This window comes from Orycteropus afer, unplaced genomic scaffold, assembly GCF_000298275.1.
Source record: "Orycteropus afer afer isolate SDZICR_OR568_19922 unplaced genomic scaffold, OryAfe1.0 scaffold00527, whole genome shotgun sequence".
Taxonomy (NCBI): domain Eukaryota; kingdom Metazoa; phylum Chordata; class Mammalia; order Tubulidentata; family Orycteropodidae; genus Orycteropus; species Orycteropus afer.
Window position 1 is genome coordinate 147,962 of NW_006922114.1, and position 16,715 is coordinate 164,676.

Consider the following 16,715-nt stretch of genomic DNA (forward strand, 5'->3'; position numbering starts at 1 on the left):
TGAGGGGGTTGACAATAACTTTACATGAGGAATCTGGTCTTCGTCCTGGTTCCTGAGAGGTGACTCTAAACCCACAGGGTCAGTAAAGGGTCTTAGTTGTCTCGGAGTCCTCCGGACATCACCTGAGGGTTTGTGCTGACCAGGTGGGGCTGGCCTGGTCTTAGCTGTCTACACAGGTGAGCTGATTCGGTCAACCATGGTGCCTGATGAGTCCCCACAAAAACTCTGCACTGAAAGCTGCCTAGTTTGTGAAACACTGGTGTACGTGGGCCCCCGGCCCTTTCTGGGACACGGAAGCTCCGGGTTGGGTGCCGTCCCAGACCTCAGCCTGTGTATCGTTTCACTTACACTCTTTTCTACAGCTGTAACTGCAAGGAGAGCACTTTCTGTGAGTCTTCCCAGCAGATTGATGCACCCAGGGTAGGAGTGGGAGCCAGCAGGTCAGAGGTAGGGGGGCTGAGGACCCCTGAGCCTATGGCTGGTATCCCGACACAGTGAAGAACCCCAAATTTGTGGCTAGCAGGTCAGATGTGAGGGAGCTCCGGGGACTCAGCTTTGTGGCTGGTGTCTGACGTCTCAGGCTTAATTGGTGGTCTGCAGGATGTGGCCTTTAAGCTCTGAGTACTGACCCAGCCCAGCGTTAGGGTCATAGGCAGCTGATGTCATCAGAAGTGATGGGAAGGCGGGCTTTGGATTTATGCTGGTTACTGTCCCTCAGTTGTACCAGGGAACGTGGCCTTACCTCTTAGGGTCGCCCACTTTCACTGTCTTCTGCCCTTTGTCACATGTAGCTCAAAGCCCTGGCTCTTGGCTACCCAGGAGAGTTGTGAACCCAGCTTCAGAAGGAGACCCCCTGTTTTCTGAGCACAGCCTGGGGTGGCTCCAAGGTGGGGTCGCCCCCCTAGCAGGGGCAGCCAGATGCTCTGTCGCTACCCCGCAGCCACTGTGATGTAGACTGGGGGCCACATGATGGACTGTAACTTGGCCCGTTACTGCTCACAAACAAAGCCATCCCGTGTAGCCGTAGCCCCAGCCTAGCCCCTCGAGGCCAGCCTCATCCAGCAGCTCAGCAGTGGTTTGAGAGTGGGGGGGGTCCTGAGTTTCAGGCCGTTAATGTTAATCACACGGTCTGCCCAGCCCAGTGGCTTCTCCAGGGCTGCGTGTTCTTTGCTTAAGCAGATGGCTCTCTGCTTTCCAGGCCTGTAGACCTGTCAAAGGAAACTAACTTATGTAGATTCTGTGTAGAGCTTAATACAGTTTATGCAGTGCCCTGTAAGTATGTTGTTTGCTAAATGTTGGCCAAAGTCCCTATATGCTACAGCATCATGAAAGTGAACTGAATTCCCTGGAGCCTCTCGGATGCTCAGGAGCAGGGGACCTGTGGAGTAGGATAGGCCCGTCCACATGAAACACCTAAGCCTAGGAGAGCAGCAGAATGGAGAAGTGTGACTTCTAAGGCTTGGCCGTGCCAGTGGTCTCACCTTCACCGTTGCTCATGCTCTTGGCTGCCTGAGCCCTGTCTGAGCATGACTCAGCTTGCAGTCTGCACTGCATGCAGCCCAGGTGATTGGGCTCTGTACTTGGCTGAAGATTGTGGAGGGGTTGTGTTTTCCATGCATTTTCTCTGCCAAAGCATCCTGTTAGTGCTCCCTTCTTGTCCGGATGTTTTAGTCTCGAGTATCTGCATATTAGTACACATTTTACTCATGTTGTTTGGGATATGCACAGCAGAACACACACTTAGTCACCTGTGTCCACATGTACATTCAGTGACATGGAGGACACTCTGAGGTGTACAACCATTCTCACTCTGTGTTTCTGAGTCATTCCTCTACTGTTAACATACACTCACTACCCCTAAGTTTTTTATCTAATCTTTTGAGTTGCTGTGAACAGTTTGATTCCAGATAGGTAGATCTTAAGAGAAGATAATTTTCAAGGCAGACTTTTTTTTCTTTTTTACTAGCTGAATTATTATTTGGTTTTAAGACAACTTCATGGTATATTTTTAGCTTAAGGTTTAAAGATTATCTCAGAGCCATAGTTTCAGGGGTTCATCTATCCTCCATGGCTCCAAAAAGTCTAGATTCTATGAGAATTTGAACTTCTGGTGTGCATTTTCCCCCCTTTTGATCAGGGTGCTTCTATAGTCTGTGCTGTTTTTATTTTCTTATGGAAAGATGTTCTGCCACAGCAGCTGCTTTTCCATGGCCGCTCCTCGCTGTGTGTAGCAGCGTTTGCCTCTTAGCTGGGTTCACTGTGCTGGGTACTTCCTCAGTGGCTGTTTCTCCCCTTCCTGAAGACCATGCAGGTTGCATGGGTGGGTGGTAGGATGTCATGATTGTCTCTTTTCCAGGCTGGCCACAGTCCCTGAGTACACACAGTTGGCTTGGGCTGCTGTGATAGCACTGTGAATGGCCTTACAGGTTAGAGCTCATGGTAACAGTGGGCTCAAGATACAGAGACAGAGGGCTGTGTTATCAATCTCATTACCTCAGTTTTCCTGAAAATGGAGATTGGACTAGAGGAAAATTGGGGGGCCTACCTTCTGCTCAGTACTGCCTGGTGAGTGAGGAGAACATGCATCCTCATCTGCTGACATGTTGTCAAAGCCAGCACCCGAGTGTTGTTGTCTGCTGTCCTGGGCTGGACAGCTCAACAAGGCAGGGCGTCTGACCTATCCCCTTCTCGCTGGTCACTCTGGCATCCATCTCTGAGCACCCAGTAAGAAGGAAATGGAAGCAATCAGAAGACAAGAGAAACAGATTGCCTCGCCGATGTGTTCAATGAAGAAATCCAGGCAGTCATGATTCTCACACAGTTCTGGGGCCACTACTGGAGTGACTGAAGCCAGTGGGGGCACAGCCAGGTGGCGAGTAGGAAGCCCAGCTTTTGTTACATTTGTGCATGAGCTGAGAAAGGGAGGGAGCTCCCTTAGGTTGTGTCTGGCATCTCTAAGCTGCTTCTGTAGGGTGGGGATTACATCATAATCACGTTTATATGTGGTTCCATATGACTACAGGTTAAATGTGTGCAGGGAGGGATACAAAGATGTTGACCCTCAGTGTGTCTCATTAGAATACTGAAGCTCCCCCCAGGGTGTGCCATTTACTGTGCAGATAGCGCCTTTCACCCAGATCAGGCTGTTGTCAATGGTGGATGGCCTTCCTCCGGTGTCTCCAAGTTTTCTGGCCATCTGGCTTTTCTTAAAAGTGACATTTTTGCTCCCCTTGTGTCATTGGCAGGAACTGTGAGACACTTTAAGGAACACTGTGCAGCAGTTGCTTTGTGAAGTGCTACCCTGTGTCAGTCGCCCTTGTTGGTTGTTGGCCAGTCAGCTCTGACACACAGTGACCTTACGTACAGCAGAAGGAAGCAGTGCCCGGCCCTGTGCCACTGCCACAATCCCCTATGTGTTTGAATCCAGCGCTGTGGCTCCTGTGGCCCGTCCATCTCACTGGATGTTTCCCTCACTCTGCTGACCTTCTCCTCTCTCTTTTGTTTGTAGTATGATCTCAAAACCGAAACTGCTCCTCTGGTTGTTGTTGTCTCAACCACGGGCACCGGGGACCCGCCGGACACAGCCCGCAAGTTTGTTAAAGAGATACAGGACAAGACGCTGCCTGCTGATTTCTTGGCTCACCTGCACTATGGATTGCTGGGTAATGAACTGTATGTTCCATTCTGACTGTGCTAGGTGACCATGCTGGATGACAGTGCCGGGTGACCATGCCAGGTGACAGTGCTGGGTGACTGTGGCAGGTGACTGCACTGTGAGACAGTGCCACGTGACCGCGTTGGGTGACAGTGCCAGGGGACAGTACCGGGTAACTACACTGGGTGACCATGCTGGGTTGACAGTGCTGGGTGACCGCGCTTTGAGGCAGTGCCAGGTGACCACTCCGGGTGATCAGGCCGGGTGACCACACCAGGTGACCAAGCCAGATTACAGTGCTAGGTGACCACGCTGGCTGACAATGTTGTGTGATTGTTCCATGAGACTGGCCATAACTCCAGGGTCTGGAAGCTTCTTTCACAAACGTGAAACAAAATTTTGTGGGTTTGTCATTTTATTTTTTTAAAAATGAGTGTGTCAAACATTAGTAAATACATACGTAAGTGTAAGTAGGTATGGACTGGGAAGAATGCCTGCCCCCTTCTCCCTACGGGGCGCATCTCTATGCAGCCCTTTCCACAAAAATATGAAAGTCACTACCGTGGAGTCAATTCCACAGTGCCTCTAGAGGACAGGGTGAAACTGCACCAGAGGGTTTCCAAGGCTGTCGTCTTCACAGAAGCAAAGCCCAAACCAAACTCACTGCTGTAGAGTCAATCCTGACTCACAGCACCAGTAGAGGACAGACTGGGACTGCCCCAAGGGTTTCCGGCTTCAATCTTCATGGAAGGAAAGCCAAAACTAACCCACTACTGTCGAGTTGTTTCTGACTCACAGCGCCACTAAAGGCCAGAGTAGAACTGCCCCAGAGGGTTTCCAAGGGTGTTAGTCTTCACAGAAACAGACTGCCTCATCTTTCTCCCACAGAGCAGTTGGTGGGTTTGAAGTGCTGACCTTTTGATTAGAACCAGTGTCCAACCACTGTGGTACTAGGGCTCCTGAGGGGCAGGTGGTAAATAATTAAGGCTTTGTAGGCCATGTTGTCTCCATTGCAGCTACTGGTCTCTGCTGTTGTAGTTCAGAAGCAACACATGAGCAGTTGGATGTGGCTGTGTTCTAAGAAAACTTAAAAAAACAGGCAACAGTGGGGTTTGCCCCACAGACTGTAATTTGCATAACCCTGCTCTGGATCATACACATGGACTTCACCAGATGGAGTACACAGGAAACAGATTGACTACATCTGTGGCAAGAGGTGATGGAGAAGCTTGATATCTTCAGTCAAAACAAGGCCAGGAGCTGATTGTGGAACAGACCATCAACTGCACGTATGCAAGTTCAAGATGAAGTTAAAAACAATTAAAACAAGTCCACAACAGCCAGTATATGGCTTTAATTATATCCCTCCTGAATTTAGAGACCATCTAAGAAATAGATTTGATGCATTGAACACCAGTGACCAAAAACCAGAGGAATTGTGGGATGACATCAAGAACATCATCCATGAAGAAACCAAGAGGTCATTAAAAATACAAGAAGGGGAGAAGAGACCAAAATGGATGTCGGAGAGGCTCTGAAACTTGCCCTTGAACAGAGTGTAGCTAAAGCAAATGGAAGAAATGACCAGATAAAAGAGCTAAACAGAAGATTTCAAAGAGCAGCTCGAAAAGACAAAGCCAATTATTGTACTAAAATGTGGAAAGACATGGAGTTGGAAAGCCATGAAGGAAGAACATGCTCAGCATTTCTCAGGCTGGAAGAACTGAAAAGGATATTTGAGCCTCGAGTTGCAGTATTGAAAGATTCTATGGGGAATACGTTGAATGATGCAGGAAACATCAAAAGAAGATGGAGGGGATACACAGAGTCACTATACCAAAAAGAATTTCAAGACGTAGCATATGATCAAGAACCAATTGTATGGAAGAAGTTGAAGCTGCACTGAAGGAACTGGCGAAGAAAAAGGCTCCAGGAATTGACGGGATACCCAGTGAGATGATTCTTCAAACAGATGCTGCACTAGAGGCACTCACTTGGCTGTGCCAAGAGATTTGTAAGACAACTACCTGGCCAACCGACTGGAAGAGATCCATATTTGTACCCATTCTAAAGAAAGGTGATCCCACAGAATGTGGAAATTATCAAATAATATTAATATCACATAGAAGCAAAATCTTACTAAAGATAGTTCAAAAATGGTTCTCTCTCTCACTGCCATAGAGTTGGATCCGACTCAGAGCGACCTCTCTTTGGGTTTCGGAGGCAGTATCACTACGGAAGTAGACTGCCCAATCTTCTTTCCAAGGAATGGCTTGTGGGTTTGAACTGCCAGCCTTCTAGTCAGCAATCAGATGCCTTAGTCACTACACCACCAGAGCTCAAAATGGTTACAGCAGTATATTGACAGAGAACTTTCAGATATGCAAGCTAGATTCAGAAGAGGACATGGAATGAGAGATATCATTGCTAATGTCAGATGGATCTTGGCTGAAAGCAAAGAACACCCAAAAGTTGTTTACTTGTGTTTTAGTGACTGTGCAAAAGCATTCAATAGTGTGGATCATGACAAATTATGGATAACTTTGAGAAGAACGGGGATTCCAGTATACTTAGTTGTGCTCATGAGGAACTTGTACATAGACCAGGAGGCTGTTGTTCAAACAGAACAAGGGGATACTACATGGTTTAAAATCAAGAAGGGAGTGTGTCAGGATTATATCCTTTCACCATACTTACTCAATCTGTATGCTGAACAAATAAATCTGAGAAGCTGGACTGTATGAAGAAGAATGTGGCATCAGGATTGGAGGAAGACTCATTAACGACCTGCGTTATGTGGAGAACACAACTTTGCTCGCTGAAAGTGAGGATGACTTGAAATACTTACTGATGAAGATCGATGACTGCAGTCTGCAGTATGGATTACACCTCCATAAAAAAAAAAAAAAAAATCACAACATAAGGAGCATCATGATAAATGGAGAAAAGATTGAAGTTGTCAGAGACTTTATATTACTTAGTTCTACAATCAACACCAATGGAAGCAGCAGTCAAGATACCAGATGTCATGTAGCATTGGTCAGATCTGCTGCAAAGGACCTCTTTCAAGTGCTGAAGAGCAAAGATGTTTCCTTGAAGACGAAGGTATGCTTGACACATGGCCATGGTATTTTCAATCGCCTCATATGCATATGAGAGCTAGGCAATGAAAAAGGAAGACCGAAAAAGAGTTGATGCTTTTGAGTTGTGTTGGTGAAGAATGCTGAAAGTACCACGGACTGCTAAAAGAACTAACACATCTGTCCTGGATGAAGTGCAGCCGGAATGCTCCTTGGAAGTGAGAATGGCAAGACTTCGTCTCACCTCCTTTGGTCATGTTGTGAGAAGGGACCATTCCCTGGAGAAGGATATCATGCTTGGCAAAGTGGAGGGACAATGAAAAAGGGGAAGGCCCTCAACAAGATGAATTGACACAGTGGTTGCAACGATGGGCTCAGGTTCAGCAAGGATCGTGGGGCTGGCACAGGACCTGGCAGTGTTTCGTTCAGCTGTGCATGAGGTCACTGTGAGTCGTAGACAACTGGATGGCATCTAACAACAAAGCCCTGGATCAGTGGAGTCTACAAATACAGATGTTATGTGTTTTCAAACCCAGCTCATCTTTTTTAAAAATTTCTGTATTTTCACTCATTCTTGGGAATCAAGATTCTTTGACATGAAGATGTGAACTATGTTAATTAAGTCATTAGAGTTACTTGCTTTGTTTCTGTGTGGTACATTTATATTGTGAGACAAAATAATGTGCCTTGTACGTAATATTCATGAAGGAAAAGTTCGTAAGACATGAAACTATAATTATCTCTTGCTTTGTTGATAAAAGCACAAGACTGGGTCTGGAAAGACTGGGTTGATGAGACTCAGTCTGGAAAGATGGCAGAATAGGCAGACAAGCTACACAGACCCTTTGCAACAAAGCGATGAGAAACTAATTGAAAGTGACAAAGAGGATGATCCTGAAACCCTGAATTTTGAAGGGAAGGATAGAGAAGTGATTAAATACCAACTACAAGAAGAACCTGAATGAAAACATAAGGATACAAAAAGAGCTGAGGACTGCCAGTTGTCCTGAGGGCACAGCCATTTTGAATATTTGCAGGCAGCATCCCAGTAACAACCTAAGAGTCGGCTCTGCTCACCAAGGACTACTTGGCACGGGCTGCACTGGTGCCTGATAACCAGAAAGGACAACAGTGAAGAAGGAGAGAAACAGAGTTGAGGACTTTTGGCTATACAGAGGATGCCCCCATTTTGAATATCCAAGTGGCCTTCTGACCTAGACAGCAACCTAAGAATAGGCTCTGCTTGCCAAGGACAGCATGGCAACTGCACTGGAGGCTGACAACTAGTAACTTGCGATATTTCCCTTATTGCTCTTACATCCCACACCCTGTTGGTGAACAGAGGTGTAGCCATCCTGCCTCCACCTGTCTTCTTTTGCATTTACATTTTATTTTTTATTTATTGTGATTTGGGTGAAAGTTTACAGAGCAAATTCACTTTCCATACAGCAGCTTACATACACTTTGTCTCATGACACTGACTACAGTTTTCCATAGTGCAACAGCTCCCCTCCCACTTCTTCCCCATAGTTACCTCTTCCCTGTGTCCTTCCCTCCGTGCACTCCTGCCCCCTGAGCTATCTCCCTGTGCATACACAGCCCTTCTGTTCTCCTATGATTGATCTCTCCAAGGAGTGTATCTACCCAGTGTAAATGTTCAGTTCATATGTCTGTCTTTTGTTTGGCTGGAAGCCACAGGAGTGGGTTCAATTCCAGATCTGAAGGGCAGCTAAAGGCCATGGTGTCAGTGGTTCCACCAGGCTCTATCAGACCAGGAAACCTGGTCCTTTTTTTTTTAATGATTTTGAGTTTTGTTCCACATTGTTCTCTCACTCTATGCAGGATCTCCTAAATAGATCCCCCTCCGAGTGGTTGACAGTGGTAGCCAGGCACCATCTAGTTCTTCTGGTCTCATAGTTGTATAGGCTGAGGATCACATGGCGTACTGTCACTAGGACTAATTGTTTCCATGCATTTTTGGTTTTTTGCATGTGTTGTTGGTTTTCTTCATTGTTCTTTGTTTTGGATGAGGAGAGACCTATCATTGCATCTAGATGGTCGCTTGCAAGCTTTTAAGACCCCAGTTGTTACTTGCCAAAGGAGGATGTGGAACAATATTTTTTTGCATAGTACGTTATGCCAATTTAGCTTGATGTCCACTGGGACTATGGTCCTGAGTGCACAGGTCCAACTACTTGCTCCCTCTGGATAGCTGGCTGTGGCCAGGAAGTGACTACAACCTTGTCCCTTGTCAGCTGTACTGTATACCTGGGAATTCTTACAGAACATATAAATACATGTGTAGAAACATTGTCTGCCAACCCTATACATGGTCATTCCACCTGTCTTCTTGAACAGCAGGAATTCCATCCCCATCTGTGCCTTGACAGAGCCTGGGTGCCCTACCCTGCCCCACCCTGCCCCCTACAGTTTTGTTTTTGTTTGTTTTTAAATTCCTTCTTTTTATATTCTTTTCCTTTTTATTTGTTTATATTTTTCTCTTTCCTTTCCCTGGTTCTTATTTAATTTTTTTCCCTTCCTTTTGCCTCATTCTTTCTTTTCTTTACTTCTTTGGGTTTTTTCCATCCTTTTGCACTCCCCCCCCCCTTTTTTTAACTATTCTTTTACTCTTCCTCTTTTCTCTCATTCCCCCCTCCCCAGATACTGTTTTTTTGTTTTGTTTTGTTTGCTCTTTTTCTCATTGTCTTTCATTTGTATTTTTGGGTGTTTTTTAATTTTTCATTTTTTTATCTGAGTAGAAGACAGCAACTCTTCTCATACAACCTGACCATACCTGCACCTCATGCACTCTCCCACTGAGTGAGTGCCACCACTTGCTTCTGCCCCACTGACCAACAGTAGTCAGTGGCCAACACCAGCCTGACTCACACTTAACTGCTCCTTATGAACAGCTAACAGAGTTCTGTGTACACACTCACATACAACCACAAATTAAACATAAATACAATACCACCACAATGTCTCAGAGACAACTGACCATCCCAGTCCAAACAAAGAAGCAAGATAAAGTAGTGGAAACGAGAGACCAGGATACAAACACAGAAAACATCTCCAAGGACAAAGCAGCACTGGAACTCCCTGATAAAGAATTTAAAAGAATTATATTTAGATACTTTCAACGAATGAGAGGCAGATCAAGGAAGACACAAGATCAAGGAAAATACTTAACAAAAATTAAGGAAAACACAGACAAAAAAACAAACTCTAAAACAATTTAGGAAAACAATACAAGAACACATTCCTAAAATAAAACATCAGAAATGATAAAACAAAAATGCAGAAGACTAATATTAAGATTTCAGAACACAGTGAATAGGCAAAGGAGTAGAATCGAATCAATGGAAGACAGAATTAACGAGATTGAAGACAAATGCCTCAATACTACTTTGTTAAGGGATCATTCAGACAAAAGATGTAAACAAAATGAATATAGCTTAAGGTTCTTGTGGGATACCATCAAAAGGAATGACCTACATGCAATTGGAATTCCAAAACAGGAAGAGACAAAAAAAAAAAAAAAAGTCAAAGATTTGTTGGAAGAGAATTTTCCTGATATGATGAAAGACAAGAAAATACACATTCAAGAAGTTTAATGAGCCCCAGACAGGATAGACCCCAAAAGAAAATCACCAAGTGTGTTCTGGTTACCTAGTGCCACTCTGAGAAGAATATACCATAAGTGGGATGGCTTCAACAAACAGAGTTTATTCTTATAATTTGGAGACTTTAAGTCCAAGTTCAAAGTGCCAGACTCTAGAGGCTATATGAAGGCCCCTTGACCTTGGGCTTCAGCTCTGCTTCCTATTCCTGGCCCACAGGAGCTAGAGGGATCTCTTCACTCAGGCAGCTACTGGCTGCTGAGGCTAACAAACTCAAAGTCAACAAACAAAATGGCACTGTCCCAATGTTACCAAACAACATGGCAGGCGATTTATTCAAGTCCATTGAAATTTCCAGGATTGGCAGAGCATGGCAAGCTGCTGAACGATGACTCAGCTACATACAGGGTTCAGACATACCATAAGCTAGACACTATTCCCAAAACTGTTTCTTATGTACGAGAAACAGACTATGTACCCAAAGGCAGCTACTCAGCTGCTCACAGTAGATTCTACCATGGATTTGATTACTAGTTTCATCATGGGGAATACTACATCCAGCTGCCCACCCACTCAACCAGGCCTAGCCAAGTTGACACACACACTTAACCACCACACCAAGATATATCATCATCTAACTCAACAAAACCAAAGACAAAAATAATTCTGAAAGAAACACAAGAAAAATTAAAAATTACCTTCAAAGGGTAACCAGTAAGACTAAGCTGTGATTTCTCAGCAGAAACCATGCAGGCAATAAGGCAATGGGAAGATACATATAAAATCCTGAAAGAAAAAATTTCTAACTGAGAATTACATATACCCACGAAAATTGTCCCTCAAATATGATAAACAAAAGTTAAAGCAACTTGTTAAATCCAGACAAGCCTTACAAGAGATAATAAAGGAAGTCCTTTAGACAGAGAACCCACAACAGCAAACAACAATCGATGATAACACACATGGTGACGTAACCCAGAAACCATCATAGTTATAGAAGTATCCAAAGTAAAATTTGTTTAGACGATTGTAAATAGGGAACCAGAGACATCAACTGGCAAATAAGGACAGCTACAGACCAAAAAGAGGGAATCAATAGTGTAGGTATAAAACTTCCAAATGGTGAGGAAGTCAAAACAATTGTGAGATATAACAGACTGTTCTAAACTTGGAAAGAAAGCTATAAATCACAGGGTAACTTCAAAGAAAAATGATAAACTTTTACATCAAAATGAAAAAGAGGAGAGGTACAGATATTTAGCAAATACTAAAACAATAGCAATGAAGGAAATGTTATCAAAATTCATAAACAAAATGAGCTCAGCACAGAAAATTATATGGAACAGAGAACTCAGAAACACCATGAAAAAGCACATAACAAAATGACATCAGTAAATTCATACTAGTCTATAATTACACTGAATGTAAATGGATTAAATGTACCATTCAAAAGACGAGAGTTACAGACTACATAAGAAAACATGACCCATCAATATGTTGTCTACAAGAGACTCACCTTAGACATAAAGACAAAAATAGACTAAAAGTCAAAGTTTGGAAAATATCAGTACACTGAAAGCGATCTCTACAGTCAATGCAGTCTTGATCCAAATTACATCACCATTCTTTTTTTAAAATTTTAATTTTTAAATATGTTTACTGTGGTTTGGGTGAAAGTTCACAGAGCAAGTTCATTTTCCATACAGCAGTTCGTACACATTTTGTTTGATGATGTTGACTGCAATTTTCCACAGCGTACCAGCTCTCTTCCCACTTCTTCCCCATAGTTATCTCTTCCTTGTGTCCTTCCCTCCCTTGTACTCCTCCCCCATCTGTCTCCCTGTGCAAACACTGTCCTTTTCTTCCATAATTGATCACTCCAAGGAGTGTATCTACCTGATAGAAATGTTTACCCCCTGTGCTTGTTTGTTGTTTGGCTGGAAGCCACAGGAGTGAGTTCAGTTCCAGACCTTAAGGGTAACTGGGGGCCATAGTCAAAGGTTCCTAGCAGGCCCTTATCAGACCAGCAAACCTGGTCTTTTTTATGATTTTGAGTTTTGTTCCACATTGTTTTCCCATTTTATCCAGGATCTTCAACAGTCTTTAAAGACATGGAAACCCAGTTACTAATTTTATATGGAAAGGAAAGAGCCTCAGGTAAGCACAGCACTACTGAAGAAGAAAAACAAAGTGGGAGGTCTCCCATTCCCAGATCTCAAAACCTGCTGTGTTGTTAGGTGCCATCTAGTCGGCTGACTCACAGCGACCCTGTGTACAACAAACAGGAAGAGATACTGCCTGGTCCTTTTGCCAGCCTCACAGTCCTTGCTATACACGAGCCCATCATTGGCAGCCACTGTGTCAGTCCATCTCATTGAGGGCCCTCTTTGGTTGACCCTCCGCGTTACCAAGCATGATATCCTTTTCCAGGAATTGGTCTCTTTTGACATGACCAAAGTAGCTGAGATGGAGTCTGGTCATTCTTGCTTCCTAGGAGCATTCTGACTGCACTTTTTCCTGGATAGATTTGTTAGTTCTTCTGAAGTCATGGTACTTTCAGTACTCTAGGCCAACACCACAACTCAAAATCATCGGCTCTTCTTCAGTCTTCCTTATTCACTGTTCAGTTCTCATATCCATTTGATGCGATTGAAAATACCATGGGTTGGGTTAGGTGCACCTTAGTCTTCAGAGATATTTTTGTTCTTCACTTTAAAGAGGTCTTATGCAGCAGATCTGCCCAGTGCCATATGTCATCTGATTTCTTTCTCTTTTCTTGCAGTGTTCACTCCCCTCCCACCAAAATTTCCTTCCATATATAAACCTTTCCTTGACTTTTTACAATAAGGAACTAATACTATATTTGTCCTTCTGTGATTGACTTATTTCAAATAATAATGTCCTCCAAGTTCATCCACGTTATACGGTGTTTTGCAGATTCTGTTATTCTTTAGGGTTGCGTAGTATTCTGTTGTGTATATGTGCCATAGTTTGGTTATCCATTCTTCTGTTGATGGGCACCTAGATTGTTTCCATCTTTTTGCTATTGTAAATAGTGCTGCAGTGAACATGGGTGTGCATGTATCTGCTCTTGTCCTGGGTCTCAATTCTTTAGGATATGGGATTGGTGGGTCAAATGCTATTTCTAATTCCAGCTTTTTAAGGAATCACCATACTGCTTTCCACAGTGGTTGTATCATTTTACAGTCCCACCAGCAGTGTATAAGAGTCCCAATCTCCACATCCTCGCTAGCATTTGTTATTTTCTGTCTTGTTGAATTTTCCCATTCGTGGTGGGGTGAGATGGTATGTCATTGTTGTTTTGATTTGCATCTCTCTCTGATGGCTAATGATCATGAGCATTTCTTCATGTATTTGCTGGCTGCCTGAATAGCCTCTGGTGAAACATCTAATCATGTCTTCTGCCCATTTTTTATTGGATTGCTAATCTTTTTGTTGTTGAGGTGTTGGAGTTTTCTATAAATTTCAGTGATAAGTCCCTTGTCAGATATATCATTGCTGAATATTTTCCCCCAATCTGTAGGTTCTCTTTTTACTCTTTTGGAGTAGTCTTTTGAGGCACATAATTTTAAGAAGGTCCCATTCATCTGGTTTATCTTCTGCTGTTCGTACATTTTGGGCTGTGCTTATCAGTCTACATGCCATAAATTGTTGTTGTTGTTGTCATGTGCCGTCGAGTCAGACCCGACTCGTAGTGACCCCTCCTTGGGTTTCCAAGGCAGTATCACTATGAAAGTAAATTGCCCCATCTTCCTTCTGAGGAGTGGCTGGTGGATTTGAAACGCCAGCCTTCTGGTTAGCAGTCAAGTGCCTTAGGCACTGTGCCACCAGAGCTCCCATGCCATAAATCAGGGCCCCTAAATCTGTCCCTCTTTTTTCTTTCACGAACTTTATAGTTTTAGGTTTCAAATTTAAGTCTTTGATCCATCTGGAGTTAGTTTTTGTGTATGGTATGAGGTACGAATCTTGTTTCATTTATCTGCAAATGGACATCCAGTTTTGCAAGCACCCTTTGTTAAAGAGACCATCTCTTCCGCATTTAATGGATTTCAGCCCTTTGTCAAAAATCAGCTGACCACAGGTCGATGAATCTATTTCTGGGTTCTCAATTCTGTTCCACTGGTCTATGTGTCTGTCATTGTACCAATACCAGACTGTTTTGACTACTGTAGCTGTATAATAGATTTTGAGATCCAGGAGTGTGAGGCCTCTCATTTTGTCCTTCAATAGTGCTTTGCTTATCCGAGGTCTCTTTCCTTTCCATATAAAATTAGTGATTGGTTTTTCTGTACCTTTAAAGAATGTTGGGATCTGGATTGGAATTGCATTGAATATATACATCGCTTTGGGTAGAATTGACATTTTCACAATGTTCAATCTTCCTACCCATGACCATGGTATGTTCTTCCGTTTATGTAGATCTCTTATGGTATCTTGAAGTTGTCTTTTGTAGTTTTCTTTGTACAGGTCTTTTGTGTCCCTAGTCAGATTTATTCCCAAGTATTTAATTTTTTTGGTAGCTATTGTAAATGGTATTGATTTCTTTATTTCCTTTTAAGCAATCTCTTTGCTGGTGTACGGGAATCCAACTGATTTTTCTGTGTTGATCTTGTATCCTGCCACTATGCTAAATCTCTCACTTAGTTCCAGTAGGTTTTGTTTTTTTTGTTTTTTTTTGTTTTTTTTTTTTTGCTGAGTCTCTTGGGTTTTCTATGTATAGGATCATATCTTCAGCAAATAGGCATAGTTTTTCTTCCTTACCAAGTTGGATGCCTTTGATTTCCCTTTCTTGCCCCATTGCCATGGTTAGGACTTCCAGTACAATGTTGAATAGAAGTGGTGATAGAGGGCATCTTTGTCTACTTCCTGTTTATGAGGGGAATGGTTTCAAGTCTCTCTCCATTGAGAATAATGTTGGCTGTTAGTTTTGTATATATGCCCTTTATTACGTTGAGGAATGTCCCTTCTATTCTTATTTTGTTGAGAGTTTTGATCAGGAATGGGTGTTGGATTTTATTAAATGCTTTTTTGGCTTCAATTGGTATGATCATATGGTTATTTTCCTTTGTTTTATTTATATGACGGATGACATTAATTGTTTTTCTAATGTTGAACCATCCTTGCATACCTGGTATGAACTCCATTTGGTCATAATGTGTTATTTTTTTTGTATGTTTTTGGAGTCTTGGCTAGGATTTTGTTGAAGATTTTTGCATCTATATTCATGAGGGATATTAGTCTGTAGTTTTCTTTTTCAGTGATGTGTTTGCCTTGTTTTGGTTTCAAGGTTATACTTGCTTCAAAAATGAATTCAGGAGGATTCTATCCTTTTCTACATTCTGAGATAGTTTGAGTAGGATTGGTGTAAGTTTTTCTCTGAATCTTTGGTAGAATTCACCAGTGAAACCATCTGGGCCACGACTTTTTTTCTGTTGGTAATTTTTTTATGACCTGTTCAATTTCTTCTTTTGTTATGGGACTGTTTAAATTTTCCACCTCAGACTCTGTTAGTTTAGGTAAGTAGTATATTTCTAGAAATCTGTCCATTTCTACTAGAGTTTCAAGTTGGTTGGAGTATAGTTCTTCATAGTATCTTGATATTATCCTTTTAATTTCTATCGTCATCTGATTTCTTGACTGGTCCTTCCATGTGTGTTGATTGTAGACCCAAGCAATATGAAATCTCTGACAACTTCAGGCTTTTCTCCATTTATCATGATGTTGCTTTTTGGTCCAGTTGTGAGAATTTTTGTTTTCTGTATATTGAAGTGTAATCCATACTGCAGACTGTAGTCTTTAATCTTTGTCAGTAAGGGCTTCAACCCATCTTCACTTTCAGGAAGCAAGGTTATGTCATCTGTGTATCGCAGGTTTTTTTAATGAGTCTTTCAATCTTAGGCCACGCTCTTCTTCGTATAGTCCAGCATCTCGAATTATTTCCTCAGCGTACAGATTGAATAAGTATGGTGAAAGGATACAACCTCACTCACTCCCTCCTCCTTCTTCTTTTTTTTTCATTGTGATTTGGGTGAAAATTTACAGAGCAAATACACTTTCCATACAGCAGTTCACATACACTTTGTCTAATGACATTGACCACAATTTAGCACAATGCAACATCTCCCTTCTCACTTCCTCCCGATAGCTACCTCTTCCCTGTGTCCATCTTTCCATGCACTCCTACCCCCTGAGCTGTCTCTCTGTGCCTGAGCAGCCCTTCTTTCTCTCATGCTTATTCTCTCCAAGGAGTGTATCTACTTCAGGTAAATGCTCAACTGATATGGCTATCTCTTGTTTGGCCAGAAGCCACGGGTGTGGGTTCAATTCCAGACCTGAAGG

The 16,715-nt window shown here is 42.9% G+C and overlaps 1 protein-coding gene across 1 annotated transcript in view; it reads left to right on the forward strand.

Moving 5' to 3' along the window:
* MTRR (5-methyltetrahydrofolate-homocysteine methyltransferase reductase) overlaps positions 1–16,715 on the forward strand; it is a 104,860-nt gene that overhangs the window by 951 nt on the left and 87,194 nt on the right. The window contains exon 2 of the mRNA XM_007955664.1: positions 3,509–3,662. Within this exon, the coding sequence (XP_007953855.1) occupies positions 3,509–3,662 (154 nt within the window). The remainder of the gene's footprint in view (positions 1–3,508; positions 3,663–16,715) is intronic.